The following is a 24,327-nucleotide window of genomic DNA, read 5'->3' as shown; positions in this document are numbered from 1 at the left end:
TAAGATCTCTTTTAGCAATGAAAGTTTGATTTTCTTTTATAATTAGCATATCAGTTATCATTTTATAATTGGGGTTCTAAATTGCCCCTATTCATTGTTAGTTATCATGGTCTCTGGAGATTTTATAATACAGTACTGGAATTCAAATACATTATAATTTGAATATAGTTAGAATTCAGGCTGAATTAATGTGGTTTTGCTATATTTATCTTAGTGACATTTTAAGTCCACAATTTTTTTTTTTTTTGGTTCAGACCTAGGATTTTATTGATAAGGGGGAATTTTTGATATGGAAACTCCCTAGTCTTAGAATTAGCCTGAGGACACTGAAAGGATGTGATTTGTTCATGGTTACTCAGCAACCTCAATTCAGATCTTTTGGATTTCAAGGGCAGAATTCTTTCCAGCATACTAAACTGCCTCCCAAGTACATTGTGTTTGTTGAGTCAGTTCAGTGGTGTCTGACTATTTTGTGACCCCCTTTGGGTATTCTTGGCCTTCCTGATACCCAGCTTTGTGTTCTATCCACTGCACCACCTACCTGCTCAAAATTTAAATGCAAAAGTATGCCAGAATTTTAAACTATTTTATAAGTTATATATCTGTTATATGAATGTGCATATGTATAAGGGAAGAAGGAGGAGGTGGGCTGCTAATGAGAATGATGACAGTGCCTCAATGGGTGCTTATGGAATGTCAAGAAATTTAGAGGAAGGTCCACAGCATTATGGAGGACCTTTCCCATCTATGGAAAATTTATAGGAAGAATATGAACAAGAAGTACACAAGAAGAGGACTGGATTTTATTTATTATAACTGACATTATTAGTGAGATTACAGACAGAGATGTGATTATAGCTCACAGCAAAGCATTAGTGGTAGAATAGTGTTGTATAGGCCTTGAATTTCTCACTTTGAATAATTCTCTAGCTATAGGGTACTATAATACTGAATTTAACATTAAATCATTGAGAGATTATGTAGGAAATAATAGAATTCATCCAATTGCAATTTATTCAGCTCCTGCAACTGAATTGATTTCTGGAGGATCAGATAATCAGATGATTCTTTGGGAGATACAGAAAAACCAGGTAAATAAACATATTTTTGAGTCTCTCTTTATTTATTTTTTCTGATCTATGATTTTATCAGTGTAGGAAGCTCCCAGTGAGGAATTTCTTTTTTACTAGTTCACCTTATAGTCTTAATGGTTAAATGACTTGTCCAAGAACATACATGCTTATTAGAGTTAAATTCAAGTCTCAAGATTCTTAAGGCCAATTTCTTTTTAACTATACCATGCTGCTTCCCTTAGTGTCTTGTATAGTTATTTAAAAATAATCATTCTGTTCCTGCTGGCCATTTTCATTCATGGTTTTTATTTCTTCTTGTTACTATTGTTTTTTTTTAAACCCTTGTACTTCGGTGTATTGTCTCATAGGTGGAAGATTGGTAAGGGTGGGCAATGGGGGTCAAGTGACTTGCCCAGGGTCACACAGCTGGGAAGTGGCTGAGGCTGGGTTTGAACCTAGGACCTCCTGTCTCTAGGCCTGACTCTCACTCCACTGAGCTACCCAGCTGCCCCTGTTACTATTGTTTTAAAAATTTTCCCCCTATGAAGTTCTTGGTTCTCATGTGCTAGACACTGCATTTTATAATTTTCATTGACCTCATATCTTTCTTCATCCTAATCTTGTACCTTATTTTCATGTGATTGCAGAAATTTTTCTAAATGACTGGGTATTTCAGAATGCTTCTCAAAATCCACTTTGTCATGAAAAAGTCAATCTCCCTTTGTATTTATCAAGACAAAGTAGAAAGGGCCATAAGGGATTTTCACACTGTAATATGTGGCAAAAATTTATTACATCAGTATATAACTCCAAGCTAAATAGATTTATTGAGAGGAGACCAATTTCACAATAAAGCTGGACTCTGGTCAAGATCAGAACTAGAGACCCTGAGCCTTAGGAGATAGCCTTTTTTAGGCAGAGAAATCTGATGACAGGGTGACAGAAAATACAATGAAAATAGCATATGGGCAGTTCTTAATTAATGGTGTAAGTTCTGATAAAGCATGAAAGTACAAAAATAATCACTATGAATGGTAACTTTATGCTTCTGGCCTTTCCAAGACCTCTGCAATAAGGGTTAGGGTCTCATTGTTTTCTGCTGATAATTATGATTTAATACTAGGAGTCAGCAGTTAGATGGTTGTCATTTGCCCCCAAGAGTAGCCCTAACACCTCCCTTTGGTAGTCATTTGTACCCAGGAGCAGGGTGTGGTGGGCTTAGTAGAAATTCCTGGGTTATAGGCTTAAGGTCAAAATGCTTGTAAACAAGATTTGATACTACCCTAAACTGTATTTTTCTTAGCTAATGATTATAATAACTTTTAAATTTCAATTAATTAATTAATTAAGAATATTTTCCCTTGGTTACATGATTTATGTTCTTTCTTTCCCCTTCCCTCTCCTCTCCTGTAGCCAATGAGCAATTCCACTGGGTTTTACATGTATAATGATTATAATTCTTATAAAGCAAACTATATTATTTGACTATTAATTCAAGACTAATGATTATGTTATTAAAATTAAGGCTAATAGTGTATTATAATCATAAAAGGGGGAAAGGGATTTCACACATACAAACATTATTCCTTGTTTTCTCCTCTTGTCAAGGATGCCAATGTCCAGAGTGACTAGGCTCTGAGGCATGGCTAATTGAGGAGGCAAGTGTGGGCTGATTAGAAAGGATTTATATCTCAGATAAGGTCAGAAGACCAGACCAAGCCCTGACTGATCTTGCTGCCATTTCCAGCACTTTCTCTTTATTTATATCCTTTGATCCTCCTACTTGTTTTGTTTGGGGTATAGGAGTGGAAGAGGAGCAAAATTCCTTTATTCATACAACAGTGTAATTTATTTGATACTGTTATTTACAGAGCATTGAGAGAGATAGAAAGTTTAATTACAATAGATAGTTCCTGATCTCTTGGCCTTTACAGTCTTGGAGATTGTAAAACACAAATGCTAAGACCTATAAAACACCATATTTTAGGATCTATATATAGCAGAGATGCAAAACAAAGAACTATATGAAGTCTGGGGTGGGGAAGGCCATTGCTGACTAAGGGATTACAGAAACTGTGGAGGAGGTGGCATTTGAGTGGGACCTAAAAAATGAGTAGGAAATCAGTAGTGAAGAGGTGTAAAAGGATAGTCCAGATATAATAATAGTAAAAGATAACAGTAAAGTGCTTAGATGTTCACAAAGCACTTTATATTGTGTCTCAATTGATTAGGGTGAGCAGAGACGTGAGAGCAGAGTGGGTTCAGAGAAAGAAAACAGTCCAGTTTGGCTGGAGCTTGTGGAGAGGAGCAACAAGAGATAAAAATTGGAAAGGTAGAGTAATTTCATGTTGTGGAGGGCCTTGAATGTGAGACAGTGGAATTGTTATTTGAAAATGGGAGACAGTAGGAAGATCCTAAAGATTTTTCAGGACATAGTGACATGACCAGATCTATAGAAAGTTTTGGCAGTTGTGCTCTTTGTGGTGGCAAAAAATTGGAAAATGAGGGGATGCCCTTTGATTGGAGAATGGCTGAACAAATTGTGGTATCTGTTGGTGATGGAATACTATTGTGCTAAAAGGAATGATGAACTGGAGGAATTCCATGTGAACTGGAAAGACCTCCAGGAAGTGATGCTGAGTGAAGGGAGCAGAACCAGGAGAACATTGTACACTGAGATGGATATACTGTGGCACAGTCAAACTTAATGGACTTCTCTATTAACAGCAATGCAATGATCCAGGACTATTCTGAGGGACTTATGAGAAAGAATGCTATCCACATCCAGAGAAAGAACTGTGGGAGTGGAAACACAGAAGAAAAACATTTCCTTGATCACGTGGGTCGATGGGGATATGATTGGGGATGTAGACTCTAAACGATCACCCCAGTGCAAATATTAATAATATGGAAATAGGTCTTGATCAATGATACACATAAAACCCAGTGGAATTGCTCGTTGGCTATTGGAGGGTGGTGGGGAAGAGTGGAGGGAAAGAACATGAATCATGTAACCATGGGGGAGGAAATCATAAATAAATTAATTAAATAAATATACTTAAAAAAAAAAGTTCTGGCAGCATTTACCATAAAGATTAATGGATAAAAGAGAGAATGAAGGGGGAAAAGACCTATTAGGCTGTGGCATTAGTCTCTTCACATAAAGTCAGTTCTCAAGTCTTATTGCTTTAACCATCACAACATCCCTCACATCTCTTCTCTTTCCTCCACCTAAAAGGCTACTATTTGGATTCTGACCTAGACCTGTTAGATTGAATTAGCTTCCCTGCCCTCAGTCTCCCTTCTCTCATCTGTTCTCTACACACCTTCCAAATTGATGTCCTCAAAGCACAGAGGTCTAACCTGTCACTACCCTTATCAGGAAGCTCCTTTCTTGAATAAAATAGAAATTACTGTAGTCTGCATTTAAAGTCCTCCACAGTCTGGCTCCAGCCTGACCTTCCAAACTTACCACACATTACTCGTCTTTATACTCCCTGTAGGCTGGCCAAATTGGCTCCTGCTATTCTCTACACAAGATATACCATGACTCCTTGGCAGAGGCACTCTGGACTCCCCAAGTCCATAGTGTTCTCCTTCCTTATCTCTCCCTCTTGAGTCTCTGACTTTCATTCACAAATAGCTCAAGTGCCACTTCTTGTATGGGGAACATCTTACTCCCTCACTTTCAGCCCCCATGCCTTGTGACTTATTGTTTGCAGTTTATACATCTGCATATATTTTTTGTTCAGTCATTATCAGTTGTGTCCCGCTCTTTATGACTCTGTTTGAGATTTTCTTGGCAAAGATACTGGAGTGGTTTATGATTTCTTTCTTCAGCTTATTTTACAGATGGAAACAAGGGTTAAATGAGTTATCCAGACCATGCTGCATTTATTTATTTATTTACATGTTTTCCCTGAATAGACTATAAGGTTTTCAGAGAGAACTTGCCTTTGTTCCCTTGACTCCCAGGATAGTGCTGGTATAGAGAAGGTACTTAATTGCTTTTTCTTATTGTTGTAGCTCATAAAAATAACTCACTTCAAAGGCCATGAAGGTGCCATTTGTGCTATCAGTGCTATTTACCAGAAGAGTGCATCAGGTATAGAATTAAATCCACTAATAGTTTCTGCAGCTTCTGATTCTACAGTCCGAGTATGGTCCAAGGAGGGCTCAGAAGGTAAGTAGTGCTATTTTATTTGGAGAATAATTGATTATTAAATGAAAGATAAGAGGAAGCAGTCAATAGCAATATTTTCTATAGCTCTGGCAGTTTTAACCATATTTTATATAGGATTCGAATATTTCTTTTGAATTTTCTTACAGTTTCCATAGATCTATCTAAAAGAAATCCTTTGACATTTCTTTGGAATTTCATAATTAGATTTATTTGGAAACTGTAGCTGTTGAATATGTAGAGTACTAATATAATGGGAAGACTTGTGGAAGGAGTTTTGGACTAGAAGTCAGGAGTTCTTTCTGGATTTTAGATCTGATATTATCATAAGCTTTCTCATTTGAAAGACAAAAAAATCATAATAGATAACTAAAACTCAGTGGTCCATCTGAAGTCCTGGATCTTTCCACAGGCCATCCTCCAGGCCTTAGAATGCACATGCTCTTCAATTAAACGGCTCAGAATTCTTCTTGTCCTTTGAGGCTCAGCCTTTTTGTTAGTGCTTTCCCTTCCTCAGATTACTTTTCATTATATTTTCATTATATTTAGTTGTATTTTGTGTACATATATTTTGAACATAGGTGTATTTCTTGAGGGCAGGGACTGTTTTGTGTTTCTGTCTTCAGCATCTAATGAAGCTCTAATAGGTACTTAATAAATGTTTATTGAATTCAATTGATTATGGAAGTCATGTGTCATGTATTGTAAAAATTATTAAAAAAAAACCACAGCAGAAAAGCAAAACTAAATGTTGCCATTATTAAAAGCAATTTATTTTATTTGACTTATATAATTATTAAAGAGATAAAAAGGGAAGTTAATTTACCTTACAGTTTGATATTTTCCTAATCCATCATTTTTCTGCAGCCTTTTCCCCATAAGTACAACTAGCATTGGAGATCTTTTCAGGCCATCTGATGTTCAAGATGTAGCGTAGACATCTATTATGGAGTTTATTGGTGTTAGCGCTCATAGAGAAGTCCATTATGTTCGATTTTACCACAGTGTATCAGTCTCTGTGTATAATGTTCTCCTGCTTTTTTCACTGTCATTCTTTGTTTTTGCCATGTGTCTAGCCCATCTCTTCCTATCATAAAATTCTTTGATAACATCTTAAATGTATATTCTTTCTCAGAACTTACCTGCATACATAATCTTTTCCTTGAAAAAAATTCTTAAAACTTTCTCATTGCTTGTTTCAATGTGTTCGCATCCACTATATGCCTCTCCATTGCACACTGTGATACTCATTTTTAATTCTTTAGAGGCAGTTGTATTTCATGTCTTACTGCTATATAGCAACTCTGGTAGACTATTAATATTAAACATTCATGGGAGGGATGGGGTCATTAACAAAGCTTTGGAATTTCCTGAAAACAGTCTAGCCCACTCTGATTCAGCTGTTATTATTAATGATAATATTAATGAGTCACATTTAAATAACATTTTATGGTTTTAGAAAGTACATGCATGATATAATTCTCATAATAATCTACTGAGTCAAATAGCAAAAATAATAATATCCCTATTATGCAATTGAGGAAGTAATGAATTGATTGGCTTTATGGATTGTACATCTATCTGTATGTTACAGTCTATTTTTCATCCATTTGATTTTTTCTGTTGGTAATCTGGTTGAAGTTTTTGAATCATTATGAATCTCTTTTAGGAGGTTTTATAGGGTGTTGATGCAATTGGCAAAATAACATCCAAAAGAGGGGACCATCTAAAAGATCTCATCTGTGGAAAATTCTTCTTTAATTTGGAAAATATATATGACGGTGGTTTGACATTCCTATATCTTTCTGTTTTGTGCCTTGCTTAATGTTAGCAATCAGAAGAAGGTTGTCAGTTGTCTCTATTGTGATTGTCATAAGCTCACAAAGATAATGATGGACAGGTTTCAGGCTCATATTTTTCTTAACTCAAAGTCCAATGCTTTTTAAAAATATACTGTATTGGGGGCAGCTGGGTAGCTCAGTGGATTGAGAGCCAGGCCTAGAGAGACGGGAGGTCCTAGGTTCAATTCTGGCCTCAGACACTTCCCAGCTGTGTGACCCTGGGCAAGTCACTTGACCCCCATTGCCTACCCTTACCATTCTTCTGCCTTGGAGCCAATACAATATTGGCTCCAAGACAGATGGTAAGGTTTAAAAAAAAATTTATATATATATATATATATATATACCATACTACCTCAGACCCCATGCTGACTCTCAGTGTTTACCAATTTTGGAGTATCTTCTCCCATCATCCTGCTAAAGCCTAGGGCTTTCATCCCTGGGGAATACCTCATCATTCTTAAGAGCTGCTGTAAATAAATGCAAGTTGTTATAATTATTGCTCATACTTTTGTTATTTCCTAGCAAAATGCCTTCAGACCTTGAAGTTTGGAAGCGGGTTTATTTTGGATGTCTGTTTATCCTTTTTGCCTTATAGTATTGGTGAGTATCCTGATGGTCATATATAAAAGAGAAATGAGCCTTTATCCATTGTAGCTACAAAAAGTCTGAAATGTCTCAAAGCCTTAGGAAATATATATATTACACATACTCACATTCACACTCAATCTCATATCCTTGCACTAAATCCTGAGCCTGAAATAATCTCTGCCTCTTCTTTTTGACTTTGATGAAATTTGTAATTTATGTGACTGTTCTAAGAGTTTAGATTGGGTTAACAAGATGTTCTTGGGTTCTCATCTTTCGTTGATAAAACAATCAGTAAGGTAGTGAACAGTGGTAGGTGATAGGAGAAGTGTTATTAAATTTGAGTGGAACTAATAAGAATTTTGTAAACTGGTAAAAATATTTGTAGGCTTGAAAATTAATTTATACACAGAGCTAAAAAGTAGCAAAAATCAAATATATTATGTAAATTATGTATCCATGTATTTTAAATCTCCTGAACCCAAAGAATTGGACAGTGATTAAAAAGCCCAGTAGTGATGCTTTAGGACCTGGGCTATTTTTATTTAGGTAATAAATCCTTCCTGTTGATGATTTATTTTCTCTCTAATCTCCTTTCCCCTACCTTCTGCCATTTTGAATCCTTCATCCTTTACAATATTCCGTTTAACTCCAGGATACCCCATATCCCAGGTACATGTGGATACCTTCGGGCTTTTCTGTTTCTAGGTACAAACTTCCCTTTTGTCCTAAAACAACCCTCTTCTAGTGCCCCATTCCTGAATGTTCTCTCGTTAGGGGTCATGGGACCACTTTAAATACTCACATTGGTATATCTGTCTCTACTGTCTTTAGAGGTCCCAGATCTTTCAAGTACAGGCTTGATGGAGAGTCCCTGGCACTGACTCCAAGTTGCTTTTAGTTCCTTTGTACAGGACAACTTTCTGGTTTTCTTCTGTTTATTTTTGCAGAGGGAACTGGAACTATGTTTTTTTCCCCTAATTTATCAGTAGGTTATATTGAGGAGAATGGTGAGGAGAAATAAGACAAGTGAAAAGTGGTTTCTGGTTTCTTGGCTCAGCTTTTTCTCTCTTTTATGGTTAAGGGGCGTAGCCTTTAGTTGTTTTCCTCTGAAACATCCTCTTTCTAATCTGTGGAAAAGATTTGGTAGAGGGGAGTTTCATTTTCTTCAAAAGGGAATCCCTTTGCTTTGAAATCCTAATATGGCAAAGCAAAAAGAATACTGGTTCTGGAGTCAGAGGACTTGCAAATTCTTCCTCCTGTGCTTATAACCTATGTGTCCTTGGGCAAGTAACTTAATTGTCGTATTCCTTGATTTCCTTATCTGTAAAATGAAGGACCCTGGACTCTTAGGTTTCTTCCAGCTCTAATTTAGTGATTTGGGATCCCTCTGCCTGTCCCCAATTTTCTCAGGTCTCCCTCAGTTTTATTTTTTTAGTCTTTTAGGCTTAATTATATTGTTTACTTGTTTCTTTATGTATAATATTTTCTATTCCCCCAAAATACATTTTTTGAGGACAGAAATAGTACCTTTTTATCCTTACATCTCTCATAACTCCTTATACTTGACCTTTTTTTTTTTAAAACCCTTACCTTTAGAATCAGTACTATGTATTGGTTCCAACGCAGAAGAGTGGTGAGGGCTAGGCAGTGAGGGTTAAGTGACTTGCCCAGGGTCATACAGTTAGGAAGTGTCTGAGGTCACATTTGAACCTAAGACCTCTTGTATCTAGGCCTGGCTCTCAATTCACTGAGCCATCCAGTTGGCTTGACCTTTGGAGAGGAGCATAATCTTTAGTTAAGGATGACTAGCCAAAGATGATAAATTCAGAAAAGCAAGGAAGGATTTGTAGGAATTGATGCAAAACGAAGGAAACAGAGCCAGGAAAGTAATATATCTAATGACTAACATTTTAAATAAAAAAAAAAAAAATCACAAAACAACAAAAACGAATGCTTTAAAATTTTATGTGTGCGTGCGTGCGTGCGTGTGTGCGTGTGTGTGTGTGTGTGCTATATAAGTTTGACCCTCCCCCCCCTCACCAAATAAAAGCTATTGGAAGATATTTCCTTCCATTCTGTTGCAAGAGGTGGAAGAAGGTATCCATGGTTGTGGATCATTGCATATGATGTCAGACTTTTTTTGGTGTTTTGGACAATTTTACAAATAATTTTTTCTCTTATCACTTCTCAATTTTTTGGCTAAGATCAAGTGTGGTATCTGTTCTTTTTTTTTCCTTTTTCTATTTTTTAATAAGATAAATTGTTATAAGGAATGCCTCTGGAAGAGGGGGAGAGAGGATACAGAATAAAATGAAGGTGATATAAAAACAAGAAGTGAATAAAAAGGTATTAAAAAAAAGAAGAAAGTAGGATAGTTAGCTTCACATCTACTCATATAGTATTGGCATATCATTTCTTTCCATCCCCAGTTCTTTCTTCCCTCCTTAAAGAACTTGTTTTTAATCCTCTATCCAGGTTATCTTCAGTACTCATTATATACTTGCCTATCTGATACAGTTATTCTTGGAACCAGAGGAGCATTCAAACTTGCCTGGAAAAACTTTTCTTTGGTGGCTGTCATTTCTGCTATTCAATTATTCTATTTATGTTGAATAATGTGGTCTTTGAAGATTTATAATTTCATCACAAAATTATTCTATGTTATCTAATTGATGTTTCTTTCCTCTTTCCTTTCTTCTCTTTATTGCTTTTCTCCCCACCCCTTCTCTAAGTCTGAACTGAGGAGAAACATATCATAGTTTCGATATAGGTATAGGCTACTACAATGATAAGGTTTTGAATGAGAGACTGAGAGGTGCTCATTAGTATTTTCAGTAGTAGTAGTCAATGAGAAGTAATAGGGTTGTCCCCAATTGCTTGGAGGAGGATGGATAGGAGAAGTAATGAAAATGAAGATACAAAGCATAGACCAAGTACTAAACCTGTTACTGTTCTTTGAACCCTGGACATCATGGAGCTAAAAGAAATGTAATGCTGAAATATGAAAAGTCTGTGAATGTAGTAACAAAAAATAGTTAAATAATATTGAGCTTTGTCTTCTATGATAAGATCCTCTCTATATTTTAGCATAAAACATTTTACTATTAGAATTTAAGCTCCCTGAGGCTGGTGATTATTTTTCTTTTTGTCTTTGGATCTCCAGAGTCTAGGCCAGTACCTTGTACATAAAAGATAATTAATAAATACTTATTCAGTCAAATTGAATTGACAGTTTTGTAATTAAAAAACTTTCTGGCCTTGTTTTTTAGTACCAGTTCTAGCTTGTGGGGGTGACGACTGCAAAATTCATTTGTATGTACAGCAGAATGATCAGGTAATTAATTGTTTTCACTCTTGCTCTTGGAAATGTGGCCTGCTTTCTTTCTTTTGTTGTCTTGTCTTAGAGACAGTTATAATGTTATCTATATGATCATATTGTTATTACTATAACTATATATACGTACACTCATATACATACCTATATTTTTACCTTTTTCTAATATAATTTTGTATCATGAAAGTATAATTCTTTCCTTTAAAGGAAATTGAGGTCCTGAAAAGTTAAATTATCTTCTCTATGTCACCTATATTGACATCAAGTATTACATATTATGACTTTTGATTCTCAATTTAATTGAGAATTTAAATGGTATGTATCTAGTTACGATGCCCTCTGCAGAATTGATACTCCCTCCAAATAAGATGACTTCGAGGGTGAACTTTTGAGGCTATATTAGGTTCTTAATATAGGTTGAAAATCTAACAAAATCTTGTCTTGTTTAGTTTCACAAAATGCTTTTGCTCTCTGGACATGAGGATTGGATAAGAGGAGTAGAATGGGCAGCCTTCGGTTAGTATAAAATTTGTCAAAATATTACATCATAGTAGCAAGCATATGTTATGTTTCTTTCTAAGGTCCTAGGAAAGAAATATACCATTTCCTTTTTATATTTCGCTGTTATATCCCCCATTCCCCTTTAATTCTCATCAGAAAAACAATGCTGGCCATTATTATTATCATCTTTTCTTTTGTTTTTCAGTAAGGGTAGCATAAGATAAAGCAATTTGATAGGACTTAGAAAACTTACGCAACTTAGCATTCTTTAAGAAAGCAACTTTTGGAGAAATGTCTCTGTAAAAATTTTTTGTCTTCACAAGATTTTAAAGTTCTATTTTGCACCTTTAGGTGAACAATTTTCTGTTATTTTATGCATCCTTACTATAGTAGATTGTATGTAAGAATAAAGCATTGTACCTATATTTTGTATCATTGTATTTGTTGGGGAGGCTTTTGAAAACATCCTAAGTGTAATTTTGGGAAAAGAAAACAGTATAGAAACATGTATAAAACAGCTTATAAACAAATGTATAAAATAGTATATAAGCAAAAATCTTAGAAATGTTAAATGAAGAATTACTGTGGAAGAGAGAGACTTTTAAATAATTTTTAGAATATAATATTGTCATTTTTTGTCATTAGGAAAAGATCTTTATTTAGCAAGCTGTTCACAAGACTGTTTGATACGAGTCTGGAAGTTGTATGTTAAATCAACATCTTTAGAAATCCAAGATGATGATGGTGACATAAAGCTGAAGGAAAATACTTTTACTTTGAAAAATGAAAGTGAGTTGTAACAAAAATATTATAATATTGAAATCTTTGGTTTGCTCTTATCTCATTTAGCACTTTCATTTAATTTGAAAGTTTTTTCTCTAGAATTATTGATTCTCATTCAAAAATGAATTTATGAAGTTTTCATTTTATGAACATGAGTTATCTGAAATTAATTTTCCTTAAAAATGGAATATTTCATGGTATAAAATATTTTCAAATGGTGAAAATAGACTTGATTTGAATAAATGTATAACAGTATATAAAGTAAAATTGTGACCAACAGTAAATATATTACAAAAGAAAATTTTGCAATGTAAAATATTTGATAAAAGTAGCTTTTAAGCATTGATGAGTTGATAGTTCTAAAATGAAAACATTTGGGGGTACAATCAAATTTTTAAAGAATTTTAAGATAATGTTGTGAATAACACTTTTTTTTAGTTTGTAGTCTGTGATTTCATTGATGCTGGAAAGCCTTGGTGAGGAAGGTCCCTCTGCCAGTGCACCTTACTATTTAGGTTGCCACTTACAACTTAAAGTCTTAGAGAATTGCCTAGAATAAGTGACTTGCCCAGGGTCTCACAGCCAACTTGGGTCAAGGCAGGGCTTGAACCCAATGCTTCTCATTTCCAAAACCAGAGAGCTTTCTATTTTCCCACACTACTTCTTCTATATACATATTTACATATATGTAATAGACAAAATAATCACAGTATTCAGATATGTTCTATAAAGTTACATTTTCTAGGTACAAAACATGAAAATACTATTGCATATGTATTAATATTAGTAAATACTTGAATAAATTTTATGAAAACGTATGTTTAGCAATTAATGTTTATAAGCATTCCGTTATAATGATATTCTGTAGTGAAAGGATTAAATATGTACAATATTGTATTTAAACTCTTGATTCTTTAGATGAGAAGTTCTAATACTTTTATGCTGTAATAAAAACTATTGAATGCCAATACAAACAGCTACATTTACTTAACAATTATTTGTGTGTTCAGACATTTTCAGTTGTGCCCAACTCTTTGTGATCCCATTTGGGGTTTTCTTGGCAAAGATATTAAAATGCTTTGCTATTTCCTTCTCCAGCTCATTTTACAGGTGAAGAAACTGAGGCAAACATGGTTAAGTGACTTCTAGAGTCATACAAGTAGTCAGTGTCCAAAGGCTAGATTTGAATTCAGGAAGATGAGTCTTCTGACTCCAGCCTGGGCTCTGTGCTTGTGCCACCTAGCTGCCCCTAATTATTTACATTTAAATAAAAGTTGATACTTGAAATATAATACTGTCACTTCCATGTTCCCATCAGATTTCTTTCTCCTGTCATTCTTATTTACTTTCCTTACATGATAATAGAGTATATTCTGTTCTTTTGGTTCTGCTTTTTTCACTTTGCATCATTTTATAAAGGTTTTTTCAGGTTTCTTTTTGTATATCTCATGCTTATTGGTCTTGATTCCATTATAATATTCCATTACATTAATGTAGCACAATTTATTTAACTATTCTCCTATCATTAAACATTTAGGTTTTTTGGAAATTATATATAATGCTGCTTTGACAATATCCAAACATAGCTTTTTTTATTTTTGTTTTTGATAACACTTTTAGGTTATATTTCTGGTAGTTTTGTAACTTTTCCTTTGTTCTACCAGGTTATGCTTGATCTCACCTTCACTGTTGATACAGAGTTCTTTTTTTAATTTTTCTTTTTATGTATTTTTAAACCCTTACCTTATGTCTTGGAGTCAATACTGTGTATTGGCTCCAAGGCAGAAGACTGTTAAGGGCTAGGCAATGTGGGGTTAAGTGACTTGCCCAGGGTCACACAGCTGAGAAGTGTCTGAGGCCAGATTTGAACCTAGGACCTCCCATCTCTAGGCCTAGCTCTCAATCCACTGAGCTACCCAGCTGCCCCCTTATACAGAGTTCTTACATACTCATAATGGAGATTATTTTAGTCCATAGCATGCTTTAAAATAAACGTGGGAGGATATTATAGATATCCTAAATTTAGATTTATTTTGCTTAACATTAAACAAATATATATTCTTTGAGGGTTTTTCCTTAATTCTTTTGATTTAATTTTTTAAAATACAAACTTTTTTTAAAGTACAAAGAACATGCAATACTTTTAAAAAATTTTTATTTAATTGATTAATTAAGAAAAATTTTCCATGGTTACATGATTCATGTTCTTTCTCTCCCCTCCTCCCATCCCCTTCCTGTAGCCAATGTGCAATTCCACTGGGTTTTACATGTATCATTGATCAAGACCTATTTTCATATTATTGATATTTGCACTAAGATGATCATTTAGAGAATGCATCCTTAATCATATCCCCATTGATCCATGCGATCAAGCAGTTTTTTTTCTTCTGTGTTTCTACTCCCACAAGAACATGCAATGTTAAAGCTTGGGTTTTGTATATAGTCTCAGTTACTTGCTGTTCCTGTGATCTTGAGCCAGTTACTACCTGTGGGGCAAAGTTGTCAAGGTTTTCATTGACATGGCAGATGTCCCAAGGATTAAAGAAATACTTGGTACATTCATTTTTACATTTCATTAATAAACTAGTATTAGTGTGTAAACTGGAGAAGGACACGGAAAACTACTCCATCATCTTTGCCATGGACAGTATGGTCCACAGGGTCACAGAGAGTGAAACATGAATAAACAACAACAAATTAGCATAGTAAGCTTAAAATTATGACTTTAGAACTTTCCTCTGATATTAATCTGATTGGATGGATAAAGACAAAACATTTAGAATATTTTGAATTAACTTAAAAATCATATATTATTTTTATTGAGCATGACATTTTTTGCACACATCAGTTGATTCTGAACATTCTAGTGTTTCTTAGGAGAAGAGCTTGGGTACGGGTGTCTTGTGTTTTTTTTTCCTGGCTCAGGTATCACAAGACCTAGAGTCCAGTCCTAGCTATGTAGCTTACTATGTCACAAGGTAGACCTTGGTTTCCTCATTTGTAAAATAAAATTATTAGGTCAAATGTGCTATGAGGTCTCTGTGCCTTTGGGATGTTCTGGTTTCTGATTTTGTAAATAAATAATTTCATTATCTTTTGTTATAGGTGCTGAGGCAGCATATGCTGTTACCCTAGAGACAGTGTTGGCTGGTCATGAAAACTGGGTAAATGCTGTTCATTGGCAGCCTTCATTTTGCACAGGTAGGAAAGAGAAAAATAGAGATTTGCCAAATATTAAACTGACCTAATGGTTATAAGAGAAAATTAATTCTTTATATGTAATTAGAAATCAACATAGGATATTTTCATGTTAAGTAATCATACCTGTTGGCCACATGATCTCATAGTAGTCCATTGTTACCCAGTATAACTGTCATACCAAAAGATAACTAGAACATAGTTTTGGGAACTAGGGGTATGGACTCAAGGATCTTTTAGTGTGCAAATAATTTCTGTAATCTGGGATGGCTAGAGATGACCACGAAGGGAGAACTTAGAGGGATTTTGCAAGTGAGGGGAAAAGTGAACTACCAAATGAGAGCTATAGTTTTTGGTTGTATAAACCTGTAATTTCTGGCATGCCATGGAACTGGTCACCAGTGTTCAGCTTACTCTTTTGAAGAGTTTTTTACCTTTTTTTTTTTTTTTTTAGGGATCACAGATTTAATTTTATAGTGGAGGAAGGAAGAGTTTGCACGAGAGAAATTCAGTTTATAATTAACTTTACTAGGATGCGAGGCTAAATGTACTGACTTGCATTGACATGTGAACAAAACCAATACACTCCATTTGGTCTTGGAACAAACTGGTGCTTCTGAATTTCCTCAAAACAACTCTCTCTTTGTAGTTATAAAGCAGACAAACAAATGGTTCTCCTATTCACTCACTTTCTTTCAGTATATTACTAGTTGATATTTGTCAAAAATGGAAAGGTTGAAATTAGTATAAACTAGTGCCAGAGACTTAAAGACTCCCGAGGCAAACTAGAAGTAGGATTAGAGTTTTCCAAGTAATAGTTTCTGGATGATTGAGACTGCTCAATCTTTAAATCTAAAAAAAACTTAATCTAAAAGCTTTAGATGCCCATTAACTATAATTCAAGTTTACCCAGCATGGGTTATTGATTTTTTTAAATTAAAAGTTTTATTGCTATCTTTTTATCTTCATATCATATTTGTTTCCAAATTTGTCCCTCCTCTTTGAAGAAAGCCAGCTTTTATAACAAAAAATTCAGGAGAAAAATTTTCAGTAAAAGAACCTACTGCCTCAACCAAGTCTGGTTTTTTTTTTTTTTATATCACTTTGCATGGGTTCATATAAGTTCAGTAGTTTGTGTCATACTTCTCTGTAGTCATCATTCATCATTTCATAGAGCAGAGTAATATTACATTATGTTCATGTCTCGGAGTTTTATTTAGCTATTTCCCAATCAATGAGCACCTGTTTTGTTTCTAGTTCTTTGCTATTACAAAATGCTGCTTTAAATGTTATTAGGTATATGGAACCTGTTTTTTATAATTGATTTCATTGGGTTACATGCCTAGAACTGGGATCTCTGGAGTAAAGGCTGTGTATATTTTAGTTACTCTCTTTGCATAATTCCAAATTGCTTTCCAGAATGGTTGGACTACAGTTTTACCAACAGTATTGTTATTATGCCCATTTTTCCACATTTCCTTTCCTCCATTATTGACTATTATTTTGTCATATTTGCTAATTTTCTAAGTTTGGTGTTATATTTCATAGTCGTATTTTTTTTTTAAGTGGAACAAAAGGTCTAGTTTATTTAGTAGGCAAGATTTCTCCTTATCATCAGGTTCACTCAGTAATCATCTTTCCTTTCCTTCCTCTTTTCTTACTTTTTTCATTTGTATCAAGATATCTGAAACCTCACTGTCCCCGTTGGGGTAGTTTGCAGTACATTGGCATTAATGGTTATGGATCACTTGCAAAAGTAATAATGCCTTGTGGAAGATAGTTCAGTACAATATCCTAATTTGAAGGGCAGCCAATTTAAGTGAAAAACCTTTTTTATTTTAGGGAAGAGATGTATGTATGAATGCAAACACAGAAGGAGGAAAGAATGAGTATAGAAACAGATTCTTATGGGATTGAAAATAGTAGAATTCTGGCAAAATGAAGGGAATTAAAAAAATTATTTTCTAAATAAGTTAAAAAAATTTGTTTTTCTCTACATTGCTATGGTTTCTCCCAACTTTGAAAAAGAACATGGTGGGATTATTTTCTTATATATCTTCTTTCTAGTTATGCTTTTTTTTATAATTTTGCAGCATTCACTTTTCTTCTGTAGTTCTTTTCATTTACACTGTTGTGGTCATTGTGTATATTGTTTTTTTGGTTCTGTTTACTTCACTTTGCATCAGTTCGTATGCCTTGTCTTTGCTTCAATTTACCTTTTTTAAATAACAGGGCAATAATCCATGACATTCATGTACCACAATTTGTTTAGCTATTCCCCAATTAATGGGCATTTACATTGTTTTAAACTCTTTGCTATCACAAAAAGTGCATCTATAAATATTTGGTATATATAAAAGAATTCTTTTATTTTTCATTTATTTTTTTCTTGTACCTATATATGTTTTATTTTTTTTGTGAATATTTTATTTTATTTTATTTTATTTTATATCTTTATTTTTATTTTGAATGTTTTCCCCTAGTTACATGTTTCATGTTCTTTCCCTCTTCCCAAACCCTCTAACCCCCCTTAGCCGATGCATAATTCCACTGTGTTTTACATGTATCATTGATTAAGACCTAATTCCATATTATTGATAGTTGGACTAGAGTTATCCTTTAGTGTCTTCATCCCCAATAATATCCCCTTCAGCCCATGTGTTCAAGCAGTTGTTTTTCCTCTGTGTTTTTCCTCCCACAGTTCTTCCTCGGAATGTGACTAGTTTTCTGTCTCATAAGTCCTTCTGTCTTGCTTTGGATTCTTGCATTGCTGCTAGTAGAGAAGTCCATTATGTTCGATTGTACCACAGTGTATCAGCCTCTGTGTACAATGTTCTCCTGGTTCTGCCCCTTTCACTCTGCATCAATTCTGGAGGTCATTCCAGTTCACATGGATTTCCTCCAGTTCTTTATTCCTTTGAGCACAATAGTATTCTATCACCAACTGATACCATGTTTTATTCAGCCATTCCCCAATCGAAGGACATTTTCTCATTTTCCAATTTTTCGCAACCACAAAGAATGTGGCTATAAATATTTTTGTACAAGTCTTTTTCCTTATTTTCTCTTTGGGGTATAAACCGAGCAGTGCTGTGGCTGGTTCAAAAGGCAGATAGTCTTTTAAAGCCCTTTGGGCATAGTTCCAAATTGCCATCCAGAATGGTTGGATCAGTTCACAACTCCACCAGCAATGCATTAATGTCCTAATTTTGCCACATCCACTGCAACATTCATTATTCTTCGTTATTGTCATTTTAGCCAGTCTGCTGGGTGTGAGGTGATACCTCAGTTGTTTTGATTTGCATTTCTCTAATTATTAGAGATTTAGAATACTTTCTCATGTGCTTATTGATAGTTTTGATTTCTTTATTTGAAAATTGCCTATTCGTATTCCTTGTCCATTTATCGTCTGGGAGATGGCTTGATTTTTTTGTAGAATTGATTTAGTTCCTTTATATTTGAGTAATTAGACCTTTATCTGAGTTTTTTGTTATAAAGATTTTTTTCCCAATTTGTTGTTTCCCTTCTAATTTTGGTAGCATTGGTTTTGTCTGTACAAAAACTTTTTAGTTTAATGTAGTCAAAATTATTTATTTTACATTTTGTGATTTTTTTTTCCTAACTCTTGCTTTGTTTTAAAATCTTTCTTTTCCCAGAGATCTGACCAGTGTACTATTCTGTGCTCACCCAATTTACCTATAGTTTCCTTCTTTATATTCAAGTCATTCACCCATTCTGAGTTTATCTTGGTATACGGTGTGAGATGTTGATCTAGGCCCAATCTCTCTCATATTGTTTTCCAATTTTCCCAGCAATTTTTGTCAAATAGTGGGTTTTTGTCTCAAAAGCTGGGTTCTTTGGGTTTATCGTAGACTGTCTTGTTGAGGTCGCTTATCCCTAGTCTATTCCACTGATCCTCCCTTCTGTCTCTTAGCCAGTACCATATTGTTTAGATGACTGCTGCTTTATAGTATAGTTTAATATCTGGTACTGCTAGGCTACCTTCCTTCATGGTTTTTTTCATTATTTTCCTTGATATTCTTGGTCTTTTGTTCTTCCAAATGAACTTTGTTATAGCTTTTTCTAATTCAGTAAAAAAGGTTTTTGGTAGTTTGATAGGTATAGCACTAAATAGGTAAATTAATTTGGGTAGGATGATCATTTTTATTATGTTAGCTCGTCCTACCCATGAGCACTCAATGCTTTTCCAATTGTTTTAATCCATCTAGTTTTAATTGTGTGGAATTTGTGTTCATATAATTCCTGTGTTTGTCTTGGCAGATAGATTCCTAAGTATTTTATATTGTCTAGGGTGATTTTAAATGGAATTTCTCTTTCTAACTCTTCCTGCTGCGATGTGTTGGAAATATATAGAAATGCTGATGATTTATGTGCCTTTATTTTGTATCCTGCAACTTTGCTAAAGTTGTTGATTATTTCTACAAGCTTCTTAGTTGATTCTCTAGGATTTTTTAAGTAGACCATTATATCATCTGCAAAGAGTGATAGCTTCGTCTCCTCATTGCCTATTTTAATCCCGTCATTTTCTTTTTCTTCTCTAATTGCTACTGCTAGTGTTTCCAGTACAATGTTAAATGAAGCCGTCCAGCAGCTCCATGAAGATTCATAGTGGGTTGGACACTTAGAAAGGGGAACCAAGGACTGAGTGAAAATGGGTAGTGGGTTAAAAACTAGTGGAGAGAGAACATAAGGCGAGAATAAAGACACGCAGATATAGAAAGTTTCGGGATAAGGTAGACATACAGCAAGTAAGCTCTGGTGGTTAAGAGCTTAGATGGTTCAGAGCTCTAATGGTCAAGAGCTTCTTTGCCAACTGACTTCTTGTCACCTTTATTGGGGTTACAGCAGTATGGGGGGGAAGGGGAGAGCCCAGTGGCTTAATACATTAGCATTATGAGGTAATCATCATAAAATGCAAACTGCTAGAACCTAAAACAATAGGTAGAGTTAAGATCAGGATCCGGTGCCGATATGGCCTAAGACCATTTATTATTTTTAGGAAAGGCCCTTCTATTCCTAAACTTTCTAGTGTTTTCAATAGGAATGGGTGTTGTATTTTGTCAAAGGCTTTTCCAGCATCTATTGAGATAATCATGTGGTCAGAGACTGTTGATAGTGAAGAGAATCCAGGGTCAGAGACTGGGAAAAGGGTTGTAGTGGAAGATTAGTGGAATGAAGGTGTCATAGAAGGACAGTTAAAGTAGCAAAGAAAAGATAAAGTGATTCTTGCCAATATCTTAAGGAATATATAGTCAAGATTATTAGATTAATATCTCTGGAAAATTAGTTTTTTAATGAGACTTGTATAAGCATAAAACAAGTTAGAAAAACTTGTGATTAAAGCTATTAAACTCTAGTAGTGGAATGGTTCCTAGCATTTTCAAGTTCCTAGCATTTTCAACCATCAGGATCCCTTTTAACCTCACATTAGGTGTACTATGAGTATCCATTAATGCTTTTAAATGAATTTGTATTTTATTTTCCACAACTTCTCCATGTGTTTGAAATATAGTAATATTTAATAATAGGCATACTATTTATTCAGTACAGAATATATGTTTTTTTAGTATATGGAATGATACTGCTATTGGAGCTAATAAAGCTTCAAAATGACCCTTTATAGTGACTCAGTTCACAGGCTGAGTTTAAATTTAAAGATCGTCTGATGTGACTTTATGTTAATTAAAACAAGTATATTCTAGAAGCAATGATGTATTTTTTACTCCCAAGATGGTGTGTTTCAGCAGCCAATGAGATTGTTGTCTGCCTCAATGGATAAAACCATGATTCTCTGGGCTCCTGATGAAGAGTCAGGAGTATGGCTGGAACAGGTATGTTTCATCTCCCCTACTGCTTTTTAAACTGCTTAAGGGTAGGCATTGTCTCATTTTTCTCTTTATATCCTTAACTCTGGCTCAGGCACTTTATATTTGTGTAATAAATGTTTTCTGGGTGGAATTAAATATTCATTTAGTTTAGTGCAGTTATTATTTTATAAATTATACTTTTACATTCCTAAAAATGAATTGCTATAGCTGCCAACTTTTCCTTTTAGTAAATATAATGCAAATAATGAATTGGTTGTAATTTGCTTTTTTTATTGTGAAATATGGAATATTTACTTAAAGCTCTTTTCTTTTATTGGTTGCCTAGGTCCGAGTAGGTGAAGTAGGTGGGAACACGTTGGGGTTTTATGACTGCCAATTTAGCCCAGATGGCTCTATGATCCTCGCTCATGCTTTCCACGGAGCGCTGCACCTTTGGAAGCAATATGCAGTTGAATCAGTAAGAGGATTTTCTTAGTAATTGTTTCTGATTAAATCTCTTTTGCAACCTAATAATATCTGCTTTGGGTAGTGTTTTAAAAAAATTTCCCTTTTTGGAAACAGGGCTCTTTTAAATTTGACAATCTTAATTTGATTCTTGTAGTTGTGTCCCAGCAGTTCTTAGTGTAAGACACTGGCTTTACCATAAACAGTAACTAGGTGGCACCATTGGGGAATGAGGAATCCCTTTAAAATGAGTTGCCTAGATACCTGAAATATGTTCATTTATGCACTAAGACTTAATTTTGTTTATTATATTTGATAGAAATGTTTCAAAATGTTTTACTCTCTTCCTTACTTTTTTTTTTTTTTAACCCTTACCTTCCACCTTGGAGTCAATACTGTGTATTGGCTCCAAGGCAGAAGAGTGGTAAAGGTAGGCAATGGGGGTCAAGTGACTTGACCAGGGTCACACAGCTGGGGAGTGTCTGAGATCAGATTTGAACCTAGGACCTCCTGTCTCTAGGCCTGGCTCTCAATCCACTGAACTACCCAGCTGCCCCTCTTCCTTACCTTTTTAAATGGAATATGTTCATAAAACAGCTGGTGACACAATGTATAGAGCCCTAGGCCTGGAAGCAGGAAGACCAGAGTTCAATGTGGCCTCAGACACTTGATTAGCTGTACAACCCTAAGTAAGTCACTCAGCACTGTTGCCTTAATCTATTGGAGAATGAAATGGCAAACAATCTCAAAAACTTTGCCAAGAAAACTTCATGAACAGCATTGGTTCATACGGTTGTTAGTCAAACACAACTAAACAACAATAATGCTTTAAATCCAAAATTCTCCTAGATCTCTTTATCTTTTTTGGCCTGTTTGAGCTGTTTTTTAAGGTCTGCAGTAGCTGCATCCTTATCTTAGTCAGACTGTCCAGCAGCTTTTAGATCTTTGGCCCTAGAATCATGGATGTACGATGCATGTTGACGAATGTCCTCAAGGGATAGAGTTTCCCATTGAGGGCAGCTCTGCCTCAAGTATTGTTGAATAGGCAAGAGTGCGCCCTTAACAAACTACCACCAAATATGGTCTACACAGTCTTGGGTGACTGGATGTCTCTTAAGCCTAGGACTGTCTTAGCTGCCTTGATTAATTTATCGAGAAAGTTGCTGGGATGTTCATCTTTTCCCTGCTTTAACTGTTCAAATTTAAACCATGAATTTGGTCTCTTGCATGAAGATGCATAGCCTCAAGGAGATCAGTCTGGCATTATAGAAGGTATCTCATGTTTGCACAAGATGTTAACTCATGGTCCTGGTGCATGGTGGGCTATGCTGTCAAGTTGGGGTTGGTCCTAGTTTCTTGGAGGAATTTGTCCTTTTCAGAAGAAGAAAAGAACTCCCCCAATAAAAATTTTAAGTCCGCGAAACTAGGGTTAAGGAGGGTGAAAGCTCTCTTCATCTCCTTTATACTTTTTTTTTTTTAACATTTATTAATAATCATTTTTAACATGGTTACATGATTCATGCTCCTACTTTCCCCTTCACCCCCCGCTCTACCCCCACCCATGGCCGACACACATTTCCACTGGTTTTGTCATGTGTCCTTGATCAAGACCTATTTCCAAATTGTTGGTGGTTGCATTGGTGTGGTAGTTTCGAGTCCACATCCCCAATCATGTCCACCCCGACCCATGCGTTCAAGCAGTTGCTTTTCTTATATGTTTCCTCTCCTGCAGTTCTTCCTCTGAATGTAGGTAGCGTTCTTTACCATAAATCCCTCAGAGCTGTCCTGGGTCATTACATTGTTGCTGGTACAGAAGCCCATTACATTCGATTTTACCACAGTATGTCAGTCTCTGTGTACAATGTTCTTCTGGCTCTGCTTCTTTTGCTCTGCATCAGTTCCCGGAGGTCTCTCCAGTTCGCCTGGAACTCCTCCAGTTTATTATTCCTTTTAGCACAATAGTATTCCATCACCCGCATATACCACAGTTTGTTCAGCCATTCCCCAATTGAAGGACATCCCCTCCTTTTCCAGTTTGTTGCCACCACAAAAAGCGCAGCTATAAATATTTTTGTACAAGTCTGTTTATCTATGATCTCTTTGGGGTACAAACCCAGCAATGGTATGGCTGGATCAAAGGGCAGGCATTCTTTTATAGCCCTTTGAGCATGATTCCAAATTGCCAGCCAGAATGGTTGGATCAGTTCACAGCTCCACCAGCAATGCATCAATGTCCCAATTTTGCCACATCCCCTCCAACATTCATTACTCTCCCCTTTCATTTTAGCCAATCTGCTAGGTGTGAGGTGATACCTCAGAGTTGCTTTGATTTGCATTTCTCTAATTATTAGAGATTTGGAACACTTTCTCATGTGCTTATTGATACTTTTGATTTCTTTACCTGAAAATTGCCTATTCATGTCTCTTGCCCATTTATCAATTGGGGAATGGCTTGATTTTTTTATACAATTGCTTTAACTCCTTGTATATTTGAGTAATTAGACCCCTGTCAGAGTTTTTTGTTATAAAGATT

At 35.2% G+C, this 24,327-nt stretch overlaps 1 protein-coding gene across 6 annotated transcripts in view; it reads left to right on the top strand.

The window, feature by feature from the left end:
• ELP2 (elongator acetyltransferase complex subunit 2) overlaps positions 1–24,327 on the top strand; it is a 70,142-nt gene that overhangs the window by 6,423 nt on the left and 39,392 nt on the right. For 2 of the 6 annotated variants that reach the window (XM_044657850.1, XM_044657847.1), the window contains exons 3-11: positions 1,021–1,091; positions 5,100–5,256; positions 7,620–7,697; positions 10,955–11,019; positions 11,469–11,535; positions 12,166–12,309; positions 15,409–15,504; positions 21,253–21,353; positions 21,676–21,807. In XM_044657850.1, coding sequence (XP_044513785.1) covers positions 1,021–1,091; positions 5,100–5,256; positions 7,620–7,697; positions 10,955–11,019; positions 11,469–11,535; positions 12,166–12,309; positions 15,409–15,504; positions 21,253–21,353; positions 21,676–21,807 — 911 coding nt within the window. The remainder of the gene's footprint in view (positions 1–1,020; positions 1,092–5,099; positions 5,257–7,619; positions 7,698–10,954; positions 11,020–11,468; positions 11,536–12,165; positions 12,310–15,408; positions 15,505–21,252; positions 21,354–21,675; positions 21,808–24,327) is intronic. The other 4 variants (XM_044657848.1, XM_044657849.1, XM_044657852.1 and 1 more) reach the window with 4 other exon arrangements.

The sequence above is a fragment of the Gracilinanus agilis genome, chromosome 1 (genome assembly GCF_016433145.1).
Source record: "Gracilinanus agilis isolate LMUSP501 chromosome 1, AgileGrace, whole genome shotgun sequence".
Lineage (NCBI taxonomy): Eukaryota > Metazoa > Chordata > Mammalia > Didelphimorphia > Didelphidae > Gracilinanus > Gracilinanus agilis.
This window is presented reverse-complemented; position numbering and strand designations above follow the sequence as displayed.